This window comes from Diadema antillarum, unplaced genomic scaffold (assembly GCF_040938485.1).
Source record: "Diadema antillarum isolate AM-2024a unplaced genomic scaffold, OU_Dant_1.0 seq00000644_RagTag, whole genome shotgun sequence".
Taxonomy (NCBI): domain Eukaryota; kingdom Metazoa; phylum Echinodermata; class Echinoidea; order Diadematoida; family Diadematidae; genus Diadema; species Diadema antillarum.
The window spans coordinates 407,497-423,887 of record NW_027271558.1 but is presented as its reverse complement, the minus strand read 5'-3'; the positions used below and the strand labels follow the sequence as shown (position 1 = coordinate 423,887).

Sequence of the window (16,391 nt, the reverse complement as noted above, 5' to 3'; positions counted from 1 at the left end):
GAAAATTTCAATAGAATCATGGTAACTGTTTCGAAGACGATTTCCTCCAGCAAGGAGCACTTTGATTTCTTACTGTTCGTAAAACATCCAAATATGGATACATTCTGTTTAAAGTTTCGACATCCTGGAACTCCAAACTATGATATGTTAGCATTTAGATCTGACTTCCAATTCGGTATAAGATATATGCAATGACCGTAAAATATAGAGGAAGATTACAGAAGACTGGCGTTATTAACTTGATAGAAAAAGTTTTCAACTCAATTCAGTTCAATTCAATCATAGTTTATTTCCAATCAACGAAAATCAAAACATAGTACAGTTTTGACTGAGATGTTAAGATAATGTGTAGTAATTTCAAGATCCTTTATTCAGAAAAAAAGCATTAAATTTCAATAAGATTCATTTAAGATCTAAAGTAGCTGTTGACCTTTGCAAACTGTGATTTCAGATTATATCTGTCATGAAGGAGAAACAGGGCATATTTCAACAGCTATACAGGTTCAATCACAAGTTCGTATGGCCGCCAGGTCTCTCTTCATTCCAAAATTTATGTTTCAATATTTACAACAATTGGATTAAAGATCCACAAATCTATAGGTGTTCTATTTCACTTCTGACCTAAATATGGAAGTAACGTCATATCACTCTGTCATCAAAGAGGACTGACGATGTTTGGGGAAAAAAAAGTTTTAACGACCTTAAGGACCTTAAGGACTTATCACACATTCATTCAGGAATCCTTTTTGTCTCGCGTGCAGTCAACATAAATCAGTTCTTCAAGCCATCTTTCCACGAGGACGCCCGCGGGTATACCCCATTCATCAGTACACCAAGTTTGCTTTGCAATCGTGGAACTCATCGCAAATAGACCATCTTCGCTGTTTGAGCTTTATTAACAACTAACTTATCGCAGTGCTTGAATAGCCGCCAAGGGGTACAGTAAGTTGAGTTGGATCCTTCGTCACCACGCATTTTACTTCTCTACATCATGAGTTACAACTTGACCACCGCCTTGGCTGTGGAGGAGAAAAGCAAGTCACAGAAAAAGACGCCGACGAGTTACAAGTAAGAAAGAATTAAACACTTTGTGACAGGTGTATGTGATGATTTCCTTTCTTAAATAATTTCCCGACTCTGTGGATACACAGTTATATCTTCTGAAATAAAGTCGTTATTGTTTGTTTGTTTTTATTTCTGCATTCAATCGGATACAATTTGAATACAAATTTCAAAAAGTACAAAGAATACCAAGTGCAGTGAAATAAATCAATAACAGTACACAAATAGATACACATAGGTGATTGCATTGAGCAATGTACTCTCTAAAAAAATAGAGTGAAAATATTCACTCTTAAAAGAGTGAATACAAAAAAGAGTGAATTTAGAGTGAAATTGGAGAGAATTTTGAGTGAAAATGTACATTTTCACTCGTTTTAGAGTGACCTCAGGGATTACTCCAAAATCTTCTAGTGATCCCTGAGGTCACTCCAAAATGAGTGAAAATGAACATTTTCACTTAAAATTCACTCCAATTTCACTCTAAATTCACTCTTTTTTGTATTCACTCTTTTAAGAGTGAATATTTTCACTCTATTTTTTTTTAAGAGTAGGTACACAGAAACATGAAATAAGATATACAGTATTTTTCAGTAAACAACAAAGATCATTGAATGCAGGAGACCACCATCGTAAGCAATTAAGCTTGAAATGGATGTCATCTATTATCTAAATATACTGTAGTTAAGTTCACGTCCCAATGTCCCTGGGGAAGAAATACTCATCTTATTGTACTAATGCACTATCAAATCGGTCCCTCAGTACAATCCCTTTCTGACAAAAGGCAGCAAGTGACCAATGCCCCATATTTCTTGTAGATGAACAAAATGATGTTGATCCTAACAGCACCAATGCCGCTAATAGCATGCACTGGAACACCACTTCTTATTTAGAGTGTATATATAGCATATTCTACACTTTATACCATCCATTCATGTCAACGAATATCCTTGTTCCCCCTTTGTCTTTTCTCTTCAGAATCCTTGCAGGTCTGGGAATTACTGTCATCTTGGCAGCGTTCATCGGGGGAGGTATAGCACTTGGCATCATCTACTGCAGACCAAGCCAGAGTGAGCCCAGTCGAGATTTTGTCTACCAGAGGGCAGCTGTAGCAGCAGACGCGGCTGGCTGCTCCGAAATTGGAAGGTGACTGATTAATGAAGAGGCCTTATTTTACAGTGTAGTGGGTTAGGGGGGTCATGTGATCAAAAGATAAACTTTCATTGGTGACCCTTCACATTAGGAAAAAATGACAGAGAAACACTCACAGAGTGTGTTTGTATGTTTGTTTTTGAGCACATTAAACAGGTTGGAAATGAATTTTTCGTTTTTTGGTTTTTCATACTCGCCGATCAAGAATCAAGAGAGTAAGAAAAGATGTCACTTTTTCCTCTATCATTAAATGCCCACTGCAAACCACTGATCATCTCATAAAGATGTTACTGACATTCTGACACCAGTGGCCATATCCATAAAATGTATACACAAAGCACAAATAATTCAAGGTTTGTGCAGGAAAGTTTAAAACTGACAAACAGGCTAACAGTAGGATTTGTAATGGCACGACCTGTGGCTTCTCGTTACTCAGTTGATAGAGGCATTTAAGGATTCCCATCGTTAGTCCGTCTTCGACTGGACTTCTATGGTGTACGTGGCCTAGCTTAATGTCCTCTGAATCTAGAGTTTTCTGTCAGGAAGGTTCCATTCAGACAGTTACCATCAACGGTTCTTCATCTAAGGGTCTACATAATTCACTGAGAACTAGTTCCTCTGCTTGGATCACAGTGGCGGATTCAGAGGGGGGCGCAACCGGCGCACGCCCCCTTTAATTTTCGTTAAAAACAAAGAAAATAAAAAGAAAAAAAATGGAATGAAACCCGGAAGTGGCACCAGAAATATTAGTCACGCCCCCCCCCCCTTTACAGAATTCCTGGATCCGCCCCTGGATCAGGGGGTGTTTCATCCAGAGCTACCAAGTCTCATGCATTCTGCGTGAGACTCAAGAACTTAGGGGCAATCTCACCATCTCACGCATGACACCCATTTTTCTCACGCATCACCCATCGGGCCAAGTCTGCAACTTGGGCCTATACAAGTATAGCTCAAAAGATTAAAGTGATAGTTGCAAATGAAGGTATATTTCCCTTTCGTCTTTCAAAATAAGTAAAAAATAGTCACTTAAAACTATGCACCTGATCGCAAAAATTGAAAAAGCTCCCTACCGTGGGAGGCCACAGGGGGGAAAACCCCTCCCACACCCTCGCTCGAAAGCGCGCATATTCGCATGCCGAAATGCCAAGTCATGAAAATCTCACTCATAAAATTTTTTTGAACTTGGCATCCCTGTTCATCAAGTTAGTCAGCGCTGACAAGTTGTCAATCTCTGGCAATTACCATAGTAACAGTTAGTAACCAGAGCATCTCAGCCAATTAAAATCAATGAAATTGTTAGCGCTGACTAACTTGATGAAACCAGGGAGGTGGTCCACCTCCCTGATGAAACACCCCCTTTGAGTTGGCACAGTCAAGTCATCCAAGTCAGATGACTATTGAATGCCCCATCAAATGTTGGTGGACCAGTTGATGATGAGCAAATATTCAAAATTTGCTGAACTCAATGATTTGAAAGAAACTCAAACATCCAAAGGTTATAAACTTTTGATGTGTCTGATATGCCTACTTTACTTTCACAATCTGCTTTTTATTCAAGAATTTTGTGTTCAGTCAGTGATGGGTTATTGAAAACTGCTGATTGCTTTCTAGTCAAGAGATGTGCTATAGTGGTTATCATCATGATTGTGTAACTGTCTATACTTTCACCTGTCACCATAATACTAAAACAGAGATGTTCTTACTGATGGAGGTGGTGCAATAGATGCAGCTATAGCTGGTTTGCTATGTGTGGGACTGTACAATCCTCACAGTGCAGGAATTGGTGGGGGGAGCTTCACCCTCTACTACGATAAACATGAGGGGACTGCGCACTTTTGGGATTCCCGTGAAAAGGCGCCGCTTGCAGCCCACAGAGATATGTACTTCAACAAATCAGAAGACGCCTCAACAGTAGGTAGGGGGATTTTTCATTCTGCCTTGGACTGTTGAAAGAAGCTTCTGCCATGAGAATAAATCGAATGTGTAACAATCTGTCGTTTTTACAGGAGTCTAATTCCTGCTATTTGAAGCAAGAACTTTGACTTCATTTTCATTCTTGGAAACTAAACTATACATCAAAGCAGGGAGGTGACAGGAACCTCCCTGCTCAAAGGTTTATTTCCCTGAGTGCCAGGCAGGGGCGGGGCGTGGATTGGGGGGGGGGGGGGGGGGGGGTAAGGGAGTTTTGCATCGCCTCAGCTCACAAAGTCTCCCCCTACGATATATGATTTTTCTGTATCTACAATTATACAATTGATGTCCATGTATATTATATTACATATGTATATGATATGTGTGTGTGTGTGTGTGTGTGTATTTATGAGTGGTAGACTTACTATTTTTCTTTTTTGTTCTTTTTTTTGGGCATAGAATCTCGTCCATATACTAGTATTGTACCCAAAATGTGCATCAGAAACTTACTCCCGGCGGAGGCTATGTTTTCGGTTCCGCAATTTTAATTTGTCTGCCTTTGTTGTTCTGCAGCCTTTGTGTCTGCCTGTTAGTGTAAAAGATAACTAGAGAACAGAGTTAACGAATCACCAAATTTGTAGGGTGTGTTCATAATAAGGTAAAAAAGATAGAAATGAATTTAGGGTCATGACGTCAAAGGTAACATGTCATTGAGGTCATCAGAGACATGAAATAAGGTAAATCTCATGTTATCTCCCAATAACTCAATAACGGAAAATAAGATTTTCACCAGTTGTATTGTGTATCCCTATATATCCCAATATTTGTGTTGAAGATACTGCCCTATGAAATGGTAATATGTAATTGTATGTGTGTGTATATAATACATATATTTGTGCCCTGCCCAGGTGGCCTGGCTATTGGGGTGCCCGGAGAGATCAAGGGCTACTGGGAAGCCCACCAAATGTTTGGCAAGTTGCCATGGAGACGGCTGTTCGAACCATCCATCGAGCTAGCAGAGAATGGCCTGATTGTCAGCCCCGAACTTGAATACGCCATCAGCAGAAAGTCAGAGATAATGCTGTCGGATGAGAGTCTAAGGTATTAAAGCTTGGTATCACACTGTGAGTGTGTTATGTGGGGATAAGTGTTGCTAACATAGATTCATATGATTATGATTGTTAAACATGATAAATTAAATACTCACTATAAAGGGTAAAATAAGACTCACCAAAACATCTTCTATAGACAGCCATGATGACTGTTACCATGGTGATGATGTCAGTTACATACCATAAAGGAATAAGCTAATTACCATATTATCACTGTATATGCAGTACATTTTTCTTTTCACATCGTGGTAAGATATATTGAAGTAGATCATGGTAGAAACAGATTATATTGTAACAGTGCTAGAACATGTATTTGAGCTCAATGTTATCCGCTGTTTTCAGCATACCTGTGAAGATTAACAGTCTATAAAGAGAATCATCAGTTGCTTCACCTAGTTTCTCCACACACACAAAAAAAACACAAACAAACAAAGCATCCTGCATGTTAAAAAAGAAACATTTGTGATTTGAACTTCGGTTGTCTGTAAGAGTCACCACATGATGATGCTCCATACATTGTATCATCTCCTTATAGACTACATGTTCAATATACATTCACTCCATTTTTAAGTCAGCAAAGGATTAGTATGGTAGTGATAATAATGATGATAACAATAATAATAGTAATAATAGCAATGATGATAATAATAATTATAATAATAATAATAATAATTATAATGATAATAATAATAAAGTCTTACTTACCCAGGGTAGTCTCTTCACTGTTACCACTGTTCTACCAGAGAGCCCTGCCATTATCATGTATTACTAAGTACCCTAGCGTTGCCAGGTACCCATTTATTTTATACACCTGGGTCGAGAGGGACATGGTGGGTATCTAGCATCTTGTCCAAGGACGTAATCACTGGGCGGGATTCGAACTCGGGTCCTCCGATCGGGAGTCGGGAGTCTTATCCACTATGCCACAGCGCCCCCAGTGATGGTCATGCAGTCTCTCTATTGAGTGGATGTATTTTTTTTTATTGTGTATCTATTGCAGAGAGGTCTTTACTGATGGTAATGGGAACCTTCTTGCAGCTGGAGACACCTTGTACCAAAGGAAGCTAGGCAACACACTGCGCAAGATTGCAGATAATGGAGCGAGTGAATTCTACAATGGGTCGATTGCTGAAACCATTGCAGCTGAGGTGCAGAATAGAGGTGAGTCACTGCGGCTGATGGGGACTCCCCTTGACTCTGCTTGGGTGGCATTCTGAAGTCATCGTTCTCGTAGTTTGGATGGAACTATGTTTTGTTTTGTGGTTCTGTCATGATAAATATGTGCTTCTTGAAAATCAAACCCGTTGATATCTTATTATCTTGCCACTTCTTTCATCTAATGGCTCGCAACACTTTCAGTAATGTGACTGTGTCTCTAGAAATAGTCACTAAGCTATACATGTATACAATCATTCCAATAGTGATATAAGGTTGAACGTACAAAAATCACATATTCTTCGTTGTATGAGAAATTGAACTTGAAATACTCATGAAACATACCAGTTGATATGTTCTGTAAGTATCATATATACTTGGAACTCTGAATTTATTTCTATTACAATTATTTTAGTGCAAAATGACAACGCAGTAATGTAATTGGGAAAAATATACTTAACTCCTTATAAGTTATATCTAGCCTTGTGTGTGTCATTTTACTCGTCCTTTGATTTGAGTCTGATATCAAGCAAAGAACAAAGTTTTGTATAGTGACATTCTCGCTGGTGGTTTCCAAAAGTTAGTCTGAGGCTCCAGATATCAGTGGATATCAGCGTGTATTTGTCGTGTTTGTGTAGTATTCTTATTTTTGGTTTATAAAGGAATAATCCAAAATGTATTTGTGCGTGATGAATTTCTGAAACAAACAAACTTTAGATATAAGGCACAGAAAAATGAGATGTTACTGCAAAGAGTATGTTTGTTATTTCTGGTCAGGTGGAATAATCACAGTTGAAGATCTGGCGGCTTACAGTGTAGAAAAGAGAACACCACTGAGCTTCCGAGTCAATGATATGACTGTGTACTCTGGCAGGCCACCATGCAGTGGAGCTGTCTATGCCTTAATACTCAACATCCTTGAAGGTAAGAGAAGTGTGCCTGAGAAGAAACAAAGAAATAGATTGCTTTGTAGCGATTTAAATGGCCGTGTCCATCGTGGCTATCGGCATTATTGATATCTTGATTTCTTCGTTTAACAATTATCGCCGACGCCATATGGGATCATCTTGTTTTAAATGGAAATATTTCATTGATGGTTCATTATTTATTTTTCTGCCTTCATTCAAAACAATTTGATATTCCATGGCAGGTCACTTAAAGTCAGGGCTGATGTTTAGTACTTGTAGTCCGAATGTTAGTGTTAAATACAGAACAAGCGTGACCAGGGTTTAACAATACACTGAATCTATACTTGAGGGTCATTCTGGTCTTATGATTCCAGTCAGTGTAATTTACTGTCATTCTCACTGTGTGATCCTTTTGTGATGAATTCCTAATATTTATTGTATGTGGCTTCTGTGTCCATTTTACAGGATATGATTTTACTCCTGATAGTATTGGGTCTCTCAGTAACAAAGTTCTTACGTACCACCGCATCATTGAGGCCTTTAAGTTTGCCTATGCCAAGAGAAGCGCCCTTGGAGACGAAAGTTTTGTCAATATCACAGAGGTAATGTACTCTTGATACCATTGAATGAATCAGTAACTGGTAGAGGAATTAGCTGTAGTTGAGTGTGGCAAGTTCACAAACCCAAAATAATTGTCAGGTCACAGACGTCAGAGCTAAAAAGCTGCGTGTATAACCGGTGTTTGCAATCAGCAATCCTCTTTTGAATATAAGTTGACCATAATAAAAGGTTGTAGAGAGGTGATTTGTCAGGATCGGTTTGTGTGTCGCGTATGAAACACAGATGTACGTTCGATCAGTGCTGGATATAGGGAGCTTTAGATTTTTGCAATGCGGACGTTCAGAAGAAAAAACAAAACAAAAACAAAACAAAAACACAAAATCAAAATCAAAATCGATCTTGCGTCGTTAAGCGCGTTTTATGCCATCTTTTTTTTTTTTGCGTCTGCTCAATTCACGACGCAAAGAGCTACTAGATGCACTGATTATATTATGGGGCGCCATTTTACTTTTTATAGGTTGCGTCATCGAGTATCAAAATCTAAAGCTACTATTCAATACGATACTATATACATATAGGCCCGAATTCACGAAGGTGGTACAATAAAATGAAACCATGGTTTAAACCATGGACAAAAACCATGGGGCGCGCGAGTGTCGCATGAAATGTTTCGTTACGACATTGGTCATTTCGTCTACAAAATGACCGTTTCCTTAACGAAACTATCATTTCGTGGACGAAATGTTCATTTAGTTACAAAATGTTGTCATTTCGTAACAAAATAATCCTTTCGTCGACGATATGACCGATTTCGTAACGAAACATTCCATGCGACACTTGGCGCTCCATGGCTTTTGTCCATAGTTTAAACAATGGTTTCAATTGTACCACCTTCGTGAATTCGGGCCATAAAGTAATGAGAGGAATCTTGAGATCTGTGGATTTAATTCATGGATAGTTTCAGATGTTTGTATTTATCACCTTGACAGATAATAGGTATCACTTTTGTAGTCAAGCAGAAATTTACTGTGAAATATTCGTAAATAAGCCCCAACGTCACTTTTCCTCATTAAACCCCTCCCCCCCCCCCCAAAAAAAAAAAAAAAATGTCAATATCCTACCAAGTCAAATTAAAGTTCCCATTTGGCTTCCAAACATTGGTGCATTGACTGTCGTCAAGCACTGGCACTTTTTTATGTCAATAACCATGTTACCTTTGTTGCACATCCCAGAGAGATGATGTTTCTCTTTCTTGTTTGCTATAGGACTTACTGGTATTGTAGAATTGTGTATGTCACTTTTTTTTGTTAATATCAAATAGTCTTCATTTCGAAATTTGTCAGATTATGTCTGAGGGGGGACTACTGTATACAGAAAGTATGTTAATTTTGAAAAGAGGCATACTAATAATTCAAGTAATTATTGACGAACAAGGTGTTTATACTGTAGGCCTTATTTTGATCTGATAATGCAAAATGGCATCAGATTAACATGCATCAGATTTAGGTAAAACTATATTCCCAGTTACATTTTCTGCTTTATTCACAACAAGCCATAATCTTATTTGATTTCATTTGTGTGTATGTGTGTGTGTGTGTGTGTGTGTGTGTGCTATTGAATCTGCAGTTGGTGGCGAATATGACATCTCAAACATACGCAGATGGTCTGAGAGCTAGAATCAACGATGACAGGACATACAACTACACATACTATGACCCCGAGTTCCAAATTGTCAACGATGGGGGAACATCGCACATTTCTATTGTAGACCAGGAAGGCAATGCCGCTTCAGTCACAAGTACCATAAACACCCAGTGAGTTTACCTCTCCTACCTTTTAACACCTAGTCAGTTTACCTCTCCCACCTTTTGACACCTTGTGAGTTTACCTCTCCCACCTTTTAACACTAAGTGAGTTTACCTCTCCCACCTTTTAACACCTAGTGAGTTTACCTCTCCCACCTTTTAACACCTAGTGAGTTGACCTCTCCCACCTTTTAACACCTAATAAATTTACCTCTCCCACCTTTTAACACCTAGTGAGTTTACCTCTCCTACTTTTAACGCCTAGTGAGTTTACCTCTCCCTCCTTTTAACACTAAGTGAGTTTACCTCTCCCACCTTTTAACACCTAGTGAGTTTACCTCTCCTACCTTTAACGCCCAGTGAGTTTACCTCTCCCACCTTTTAACACTAAGTGAGTTTACCTCTCCTACCTTTTAACACCTAGTGAGTTTACCTCTCCCACCTTTTAACACCTAGTGAGTTTACCGCTCCTACCTTTAACGCCTGGTGAGTTTACCTCTCCCACCTTTTAACACTAAGTGAGTTTTCCTCTCCCACCTTTTAACACCTAGTGAGTTTACCTCTCCTATATACCTTTTAGCACCTAGTGAGTTTACATCTCCCACCTTTTAACTCCTAGTGACTTTACCTCTCCTACTTTTTAACACCTAGTGAGTTTACCTCTCCTACCTTTTAACACCTAGTGACTTTACCATTCCCACCTTTTAACGCCTAGTGAGTTTACCTCTCCCACCTTTTAACACCTAATGAGTTTACCTCTCCCACCTTTTAACACCTAGTGAGTTTACCTCTCCTACTTTTTAACACCTAGTGAGTTTACCTCTCCTACTTTTAACACCTAGTGTGTTTACCTCTCCCACCCTTTAACACCTAGTGAGTTTACCCCTCTCATCTTTAAACACCTATGTGAGTTTACCTCAGTCTCCTACCTTTTAACACCTGGTAGTCTGCGTGCCGGATGCTGAACCTTGTTTTGACGTTCGCCCAATATCATTTGATGGTTTTACCCTATATTGAGGGTGCTGAATTTGAATCTGAATCTGAATGATGCAACTCTAACATCCTTAAGGGTTTGAAATATTCAAGATGGACGCCAAAATGGCCGCCAAAATGGCCGCCAAAATGGCCGCCAAAATATGCCATTTCTATATATTTCTTTGATAATAGAAAGTTGCAAACAAAAATAAGGATGACATTATTTGGATGGTGCTGCTGATTCCGAATCTTGATGATGCAACTCTTGCATCCATCAGGATATTTAGATGTTCAAGAAGGCTGCCAAAAATTGAAATTTCCTTATACTTCCTCATAGATGGTTTAAAAAATGAAAAGATTTGATGGTCTTACCCTGTTCCGAGGGGGCTGAAATGAAATCTAGGTGAGACAACTCTTGCATCCCAAAGGGTTTTGACGCATCCAAAATGGTCACCAAAAACCGAAATTCTATTTTGGGTATTTCCTAATGAATGGTGATGAAAATGATAAAAAAATCAGTTGATGGTTTTACCATAATCATTTCCACTACGGTGAATCTTAATCTGGATGATGCAACGCAATAGAATCCTTTACATCCCCTATAGCTTGACCACCTGGGAATACACGTAGTTGCTTGGAAACGAATATCTATATACTTTTCCCCTCTATATAGGGTTTGGTCATTATACCATTACCCATCTGTAATTACATCAAATTACTTGAAATGTTGTGTTCTATGCAAACACATTTCTGTGCACCATTCTTATCAAGTTTTGGATCAAAGGTCCGAGGGAATATTACGGGTATTATCTTCAACAATGAAATGGATGACTTCTCTAAGCCCGGAGAAAACAACTATTTTGGTGTACCACCTTCTGAGGCAAATTTCATAGTGCCTGGAAAGCGCCCTCTGTCGTCCATGGCTCCTGTAATCATTGTTGATGGTAATGGCCATGTGCGCTTTGTTGTTGGAGCATCAGGAGGTACAAGAATCACCACAGCAACAAGTTTGGTAGGTGATGAACAGAATATTTTTTTTTTCATAAGTCGTAATCCATTGTACGACAATCGTTTTGATCAAGCTCTTTAAAACAATCACTACTAATTTTTTCTAATCTCATTTTGTGGATATAAGGCATCGAATATCTCTTGCATAAACTCAATTTCATTGTGAACACAGAAGATATGATCAAAGTAATTCTGGCTAATGTGCAAAATAGTTAACTTTCATGATTTCTGTTATTTTTCTATATTGACTGGAATTGTGGATTAGTGATGCATTGACGGTATGGTCGTGAAATGGTAAAACCAGTCATATTAAGATGGCGAAAGAAGTCAACTTTAATCATGTAGGTGTCTTATCCAATGCGGAAGTAGTGATCTTAAATCTGACGCCATTCAGTAATTGCATAATTAATAAAATGCATGACACACATGATACAGAACTTTACGATGTAATTGTGTGGTAACAGCATTTTTAATTTCTTTTTAAACAATGATGGTGTAATTAATAGGTAACATGATGATACCAATGAAACCTCGAATTCAATCTAGTCATGTACGGATATCAAGACTGGATTTTTGCACTCAGTTCGATTGAATGTAACCTCACTCATTATGACGTCATCATGACCTCACTGCTCTGTTGTCATAGGTATCCATGGAGACGCTTTGGTTCGGGTCTTCTCTGGTTGATGCTGTAGAAAGAAAAAGGGTCCACCATCAACTCGTTCCACAGTACTTCAATTATGAGCCCACATTTCCTAGTGTGAGTATGCATTGTTATAAGCGTGAATCAACCATTTATGTTTTGGTGTAGGCAAGGAACATGATGTGGGATGATTAATTAAAGGGAGAGTATGTGCTGTGTAGAGGGAAGGCTATGGCAAAAGTGACATTCAGGTAATATGTGAATTTACTTGCTTTACTGACAGAATACAGTTTTGGGCAAGATGGGAGAGAGAGAAAGATGATATGGAGTAAAAATGAGTCATAGGGAGACAGGGTAGATTAAAGGGACTGTACAGTACTGGTTGAGGTGGGGATTCATGTTTTGAACATTCCTAAGTGAGATAATGAGAAGCCTCTTATGAAATATGAAAGAGCATGCAATTTTATGAAGGATTCAACGTTTATTTGATGAAAATTGGTTGTCAAATGGCTGAGATATCCAAAAAAGTGATAATAATAAAAGGTGACAGGCCACGCCTTTTATTAGGATCTGTTTGTTTCACCTTGTTTTTGGATATCTCAGCCATTTCAAAACAGATTTTCATCAAATAAACTGTTGATACCCCTTAGAATTGCATGCTCTTTGACATCTCATAGAGTGGTTTCTGAATATCTCGCAAAACGTTTAAAGCTAAATCCTCACCTCGACCAGAACTGTACACACCCTTTACGCTCACTTGGGGATTTAGCTTCACCTGGTTTGATATGGAGGAAAAAGAGGGTAAGCCTTGTTAGGGGTTAGTAGAGAATGTGAGGAGTGCAGGGCAAGCTCACTCAGTAATATTTTTGCTATATCAAGCTATTAAAGCCCAAATTTTCCTCCATAGAATTCCACTTCTTTTAATGCTACTTAAAAAAAAACCCTGGATAGGTTTAATGAGATATGAACTGTAATGATGTAAATTATCTGTGAAATGTGAGATAAAAAATGCTCCATGATCTTTACACTAACAAGAAACGTATCACTTTAGTTCAAACAGTGCACATAGATTCACATGCACGTAAATGTTTGTCAGTATTGTTTATACTGATATTACAAAGTGTGGAGTATTAAATAGCAAGGTTGATATTTCGTCCCATCTTGATTGTTTTGTAAAGAGATTTTGTTTTCCTGGTCCGACATCCTACTGATTGAGAGGATGTCATATTTATTGTGTCACCTATATATTACAAACTCTATACATTACAAGCTCTGCTTTTTAGTAGGTCCCCTACTTTTCATGTTTGCAAATTGTCTTCTCTTGTATTTCTTTGTCATTACGACGCTATGTCCAGTCTTATGTTCAATCGATTGTATCATGTTATTTGTGTTTGAGATGTGGAACAATAAAATCAAATTTAATCAAAATCAAAACCTGTAGGACATAATGGAAGGTCTGGAGGTGAAAGGTCACGAGGCCAAGGAGAGATCCAAGATTGGTTTCGTCCAAGCTATCAAACGACTGGAAGATGACTGGCTGGAGGCTCACTGTGACAGCCGTAAGGGAGGAAGACCTGCTGGATTCTGAGACCTGAAGATTGCTCTTTGAAACATTGTCTGCTGCTCATTGATCATCACTTCTTTCCAGTGGTGAAGGAGGTGATGAGGAAATACACATGATGAATATTTCAGTAACAAAATGCTCACAATGCAGTGAATATCTCATCATGTATTTCTCAGACAAATCATCTTTATCAAAACTTATAATGTGTAACATAATATAGAGAACTATATACATGATTTCCAGGTGGTATTGCGAGAGAGTTTGCTGTGAGGAATGTAGAATGTTTCCTCTTTTCTCTGCCTTTTGGCTGAGATCATCATCATGTTTGAATGCACAAATAATGTTTGTGTGAACTTTCTGTATACTGTAGTGCCATGTACGTATACTAACGACTCTCTTTCATTCCATGATATACATCTCCATTTGATGGAATGCTGAAATTATGTATACAACTTACTCCATTATTTCTAGTTGTGTGTATGTATTATGTATTTTGTCAGTTGAATGGATCGAGATATTCCTTAAAATATTAACTCCTCAGATACTTTGCAAGCGAGTGTCTCTTTCGTGAGAATTTGTGAGTTACTTCTTCACCTATACCGGAAGAAGACATGAAGTGAAATTTGGCTACGGACAGCAAATAATGCCTACCACTTTAAACACATGTGCCTTCATAATATGCAGGCTTTAGTGGAATATTGTATTTCAAGAAAATGATGTGCAGTTATGTACCTAACTTCCTTATAAGCCATATACAGGCTATAACTAATCAAAAGTCGAGTATAAGTGCAAATTAGTTTACTCAATTGATTGGAGATTCTTCAAATTGTGTACCTCATATTTCACAGTCATATTGTTTACCTGTAAAATGAAATGATCATATTCTGAACATGTGAAATGAATATCGGACTTAGAAGATTTCCTTTGGTAAAGAGTGAACAAAATGTGGTGTCTGTTAGTGAAAGGAGTGTATGCAGCAGTAATTGTACAGTGAAATGACACTATGTTTAAATATACTGTATCATACTTCATATCAGAGGTTTTATATTCGCTTATGCAAAGGGTGTTCAGGAAATATTTATCTATTATTGCTGCAAGAATATGTGCTTGTATTCTCCGCTATAAGCTTCATACGATTTATGCAAGAAGACAAATAGGAAAAAGGTCACAAGTAATTACAAATACAGTTGAGTCCATTCATCACTCTTTTTGGATCTTTTGATGCTGCTATAAGAAGGCAAGAGAGAAGGAGTAGGCTGTTTCTTAGTCTGTTCATTTACCATTTCAAGACATGTTTCTAAGTTACTAATTTGTGATACGCTTCTTTTATGCATGTGGTAATATTTAGGAAGAGTTTTTTTCAGGGTGTTTCACTCTCTCATTTTTAGTGTGTCTTTGCTTATCAGAATGTATGCAGCTCATCATAGTACTGTATCTATTGATAAGAACAGAGAGCATGGCATAATTTAGCACAAAAAAAGATCACACTTCCAGCCCATCCCATTCTAATATGAACCATGGTTACACCATAGTTTTCATGCTATTACCATTAAAAAAAAACCAGAATAACCACAGTATAATCATAATTATTATCTATTGTATGGCCAAGGCATTACAACAAATACCATAGAATAACCATGGTGATACCATGTTATAACCATTTTTACCATAGCATGACCACGGCATTACTACTTAGAATAAACATGGCATCTCTGCTATTTCCATGGTATTACTATATACAGGCACCATAGAGTAACTTTGGGACACCATGTTATAACCATTATACCATAGCACGAGCACAGTATTGATACTTGTACTATAGAATAACCATGATTTCTGTGGTATTTTCATGGTACCGGTATTACTACTAGAACTATAGAATAACCATGCATATCTTGTTCAAGCAAATTATGAAGGAATTCTGGAAGTGTACCTAGGCTAGTCACTTCTGTATCAAAATATTTAATGACCTGGTCAAGATTTTTATTTGATTTTTATCTAAATCTGGTGAAAGTTCAGGAATGATAATTGTCAAAACATGCGAGGATGCATAGGCCAGTCTTTTAGATGTTAAGTGTAGATTTTATATCCTGCGAAAAATACTTCTTTAGATTTGAGTTTCTTCAATTTGTCTTCCTCTACAAATTAACTGTGTTAAGATCGCAACTGCTGATCTGTAAATCAACAAACATGTTGGAAAAATGAACCAGTGGGACTCGAACCTGTCATCTACAGGAGCTTAGGTATTTGTTCGATGATCATCGTTTCAATGCCGGCAAACAGAGACTGTCTGGTGGTAGTGTCGCTGCCCTGAAAGCCGTAGATGACAGGTTCGAGTCCCACTGGTTCCTTTCCTCCATCAGCAGTTGCGATCTTAACAAATTTAATTTGTAGAGGGAGACACATTTAAGAAACTCACACCTGAACCTTCACCACTCTGAATAATATCTTTCTTTCAAAAATACTTATTCTTTTTTTTTTCATATGAGCCCATCCAAAGTGTGTGTAATGTACAAAGTAATATCTAGATGAGTCAGA

At 38.0% G+C, this 16,391-nt stretch overlaps 1 protein-coding gene across 1 annotated transcript; it reads left to right on the top strand.

Annotated features, from left to right (window-relative positions):
• The first annotated feature begins 991 nt into the window (after positions 1-991).
• Positions 992-14,240, top strand: LOC139736407 (glutathione hydrolase 1 proenzyme-like). The gene is made up of 11 exons (XM_071647159.1): positions 992-1,068; positions 2,038-2,205; positions 3,903-4,126; positions 5,031-5,223; positions 6,235-6,395; positions 7,167-7,313; positions 7,763-7,899; positions 9,485-9,672; positions 11,410-11,650; positions 12,293-12,406; positions 13,731-14,240. Exons 1-11 carry the CDS (start codon positions 992-994, stop codon positions 13,875-13,877), a joined length of 1,797 nt encoding a protein of 598 aa, XP_071503260.1. The 3' UTR covers positions 13,878-14,240.
• The last annotated feature ends 2,151 nt before the right edge of the window (positions 14,241-16,391 follow it).

Excerpts from the sequence above, each read along its gene's own strand:
- LOC139736407 (XM_071647159.1), top strand. The coding sequence starts at position 992 with ATGAGTTACAACTTGACCACCGCCTTGGCTGTGGAGGAGAAAAGCAAG. Across the intron at positions 1,069-2,037 it reads AAGACGCCGACGAGTTACAA|AATCCTTGCAGGTCTGGGAA; the intron begins GTAAGAAAGAAT and ends TTTTCTCTTCAG. Across the intron at positions 12,407-13,730 it reads ATGAGCCCACATTTCCTAGT|GACATAATGGAAGGTCTGGA; the intron begins GTGAGTATGCAT and ends CAAAACCTGTAG.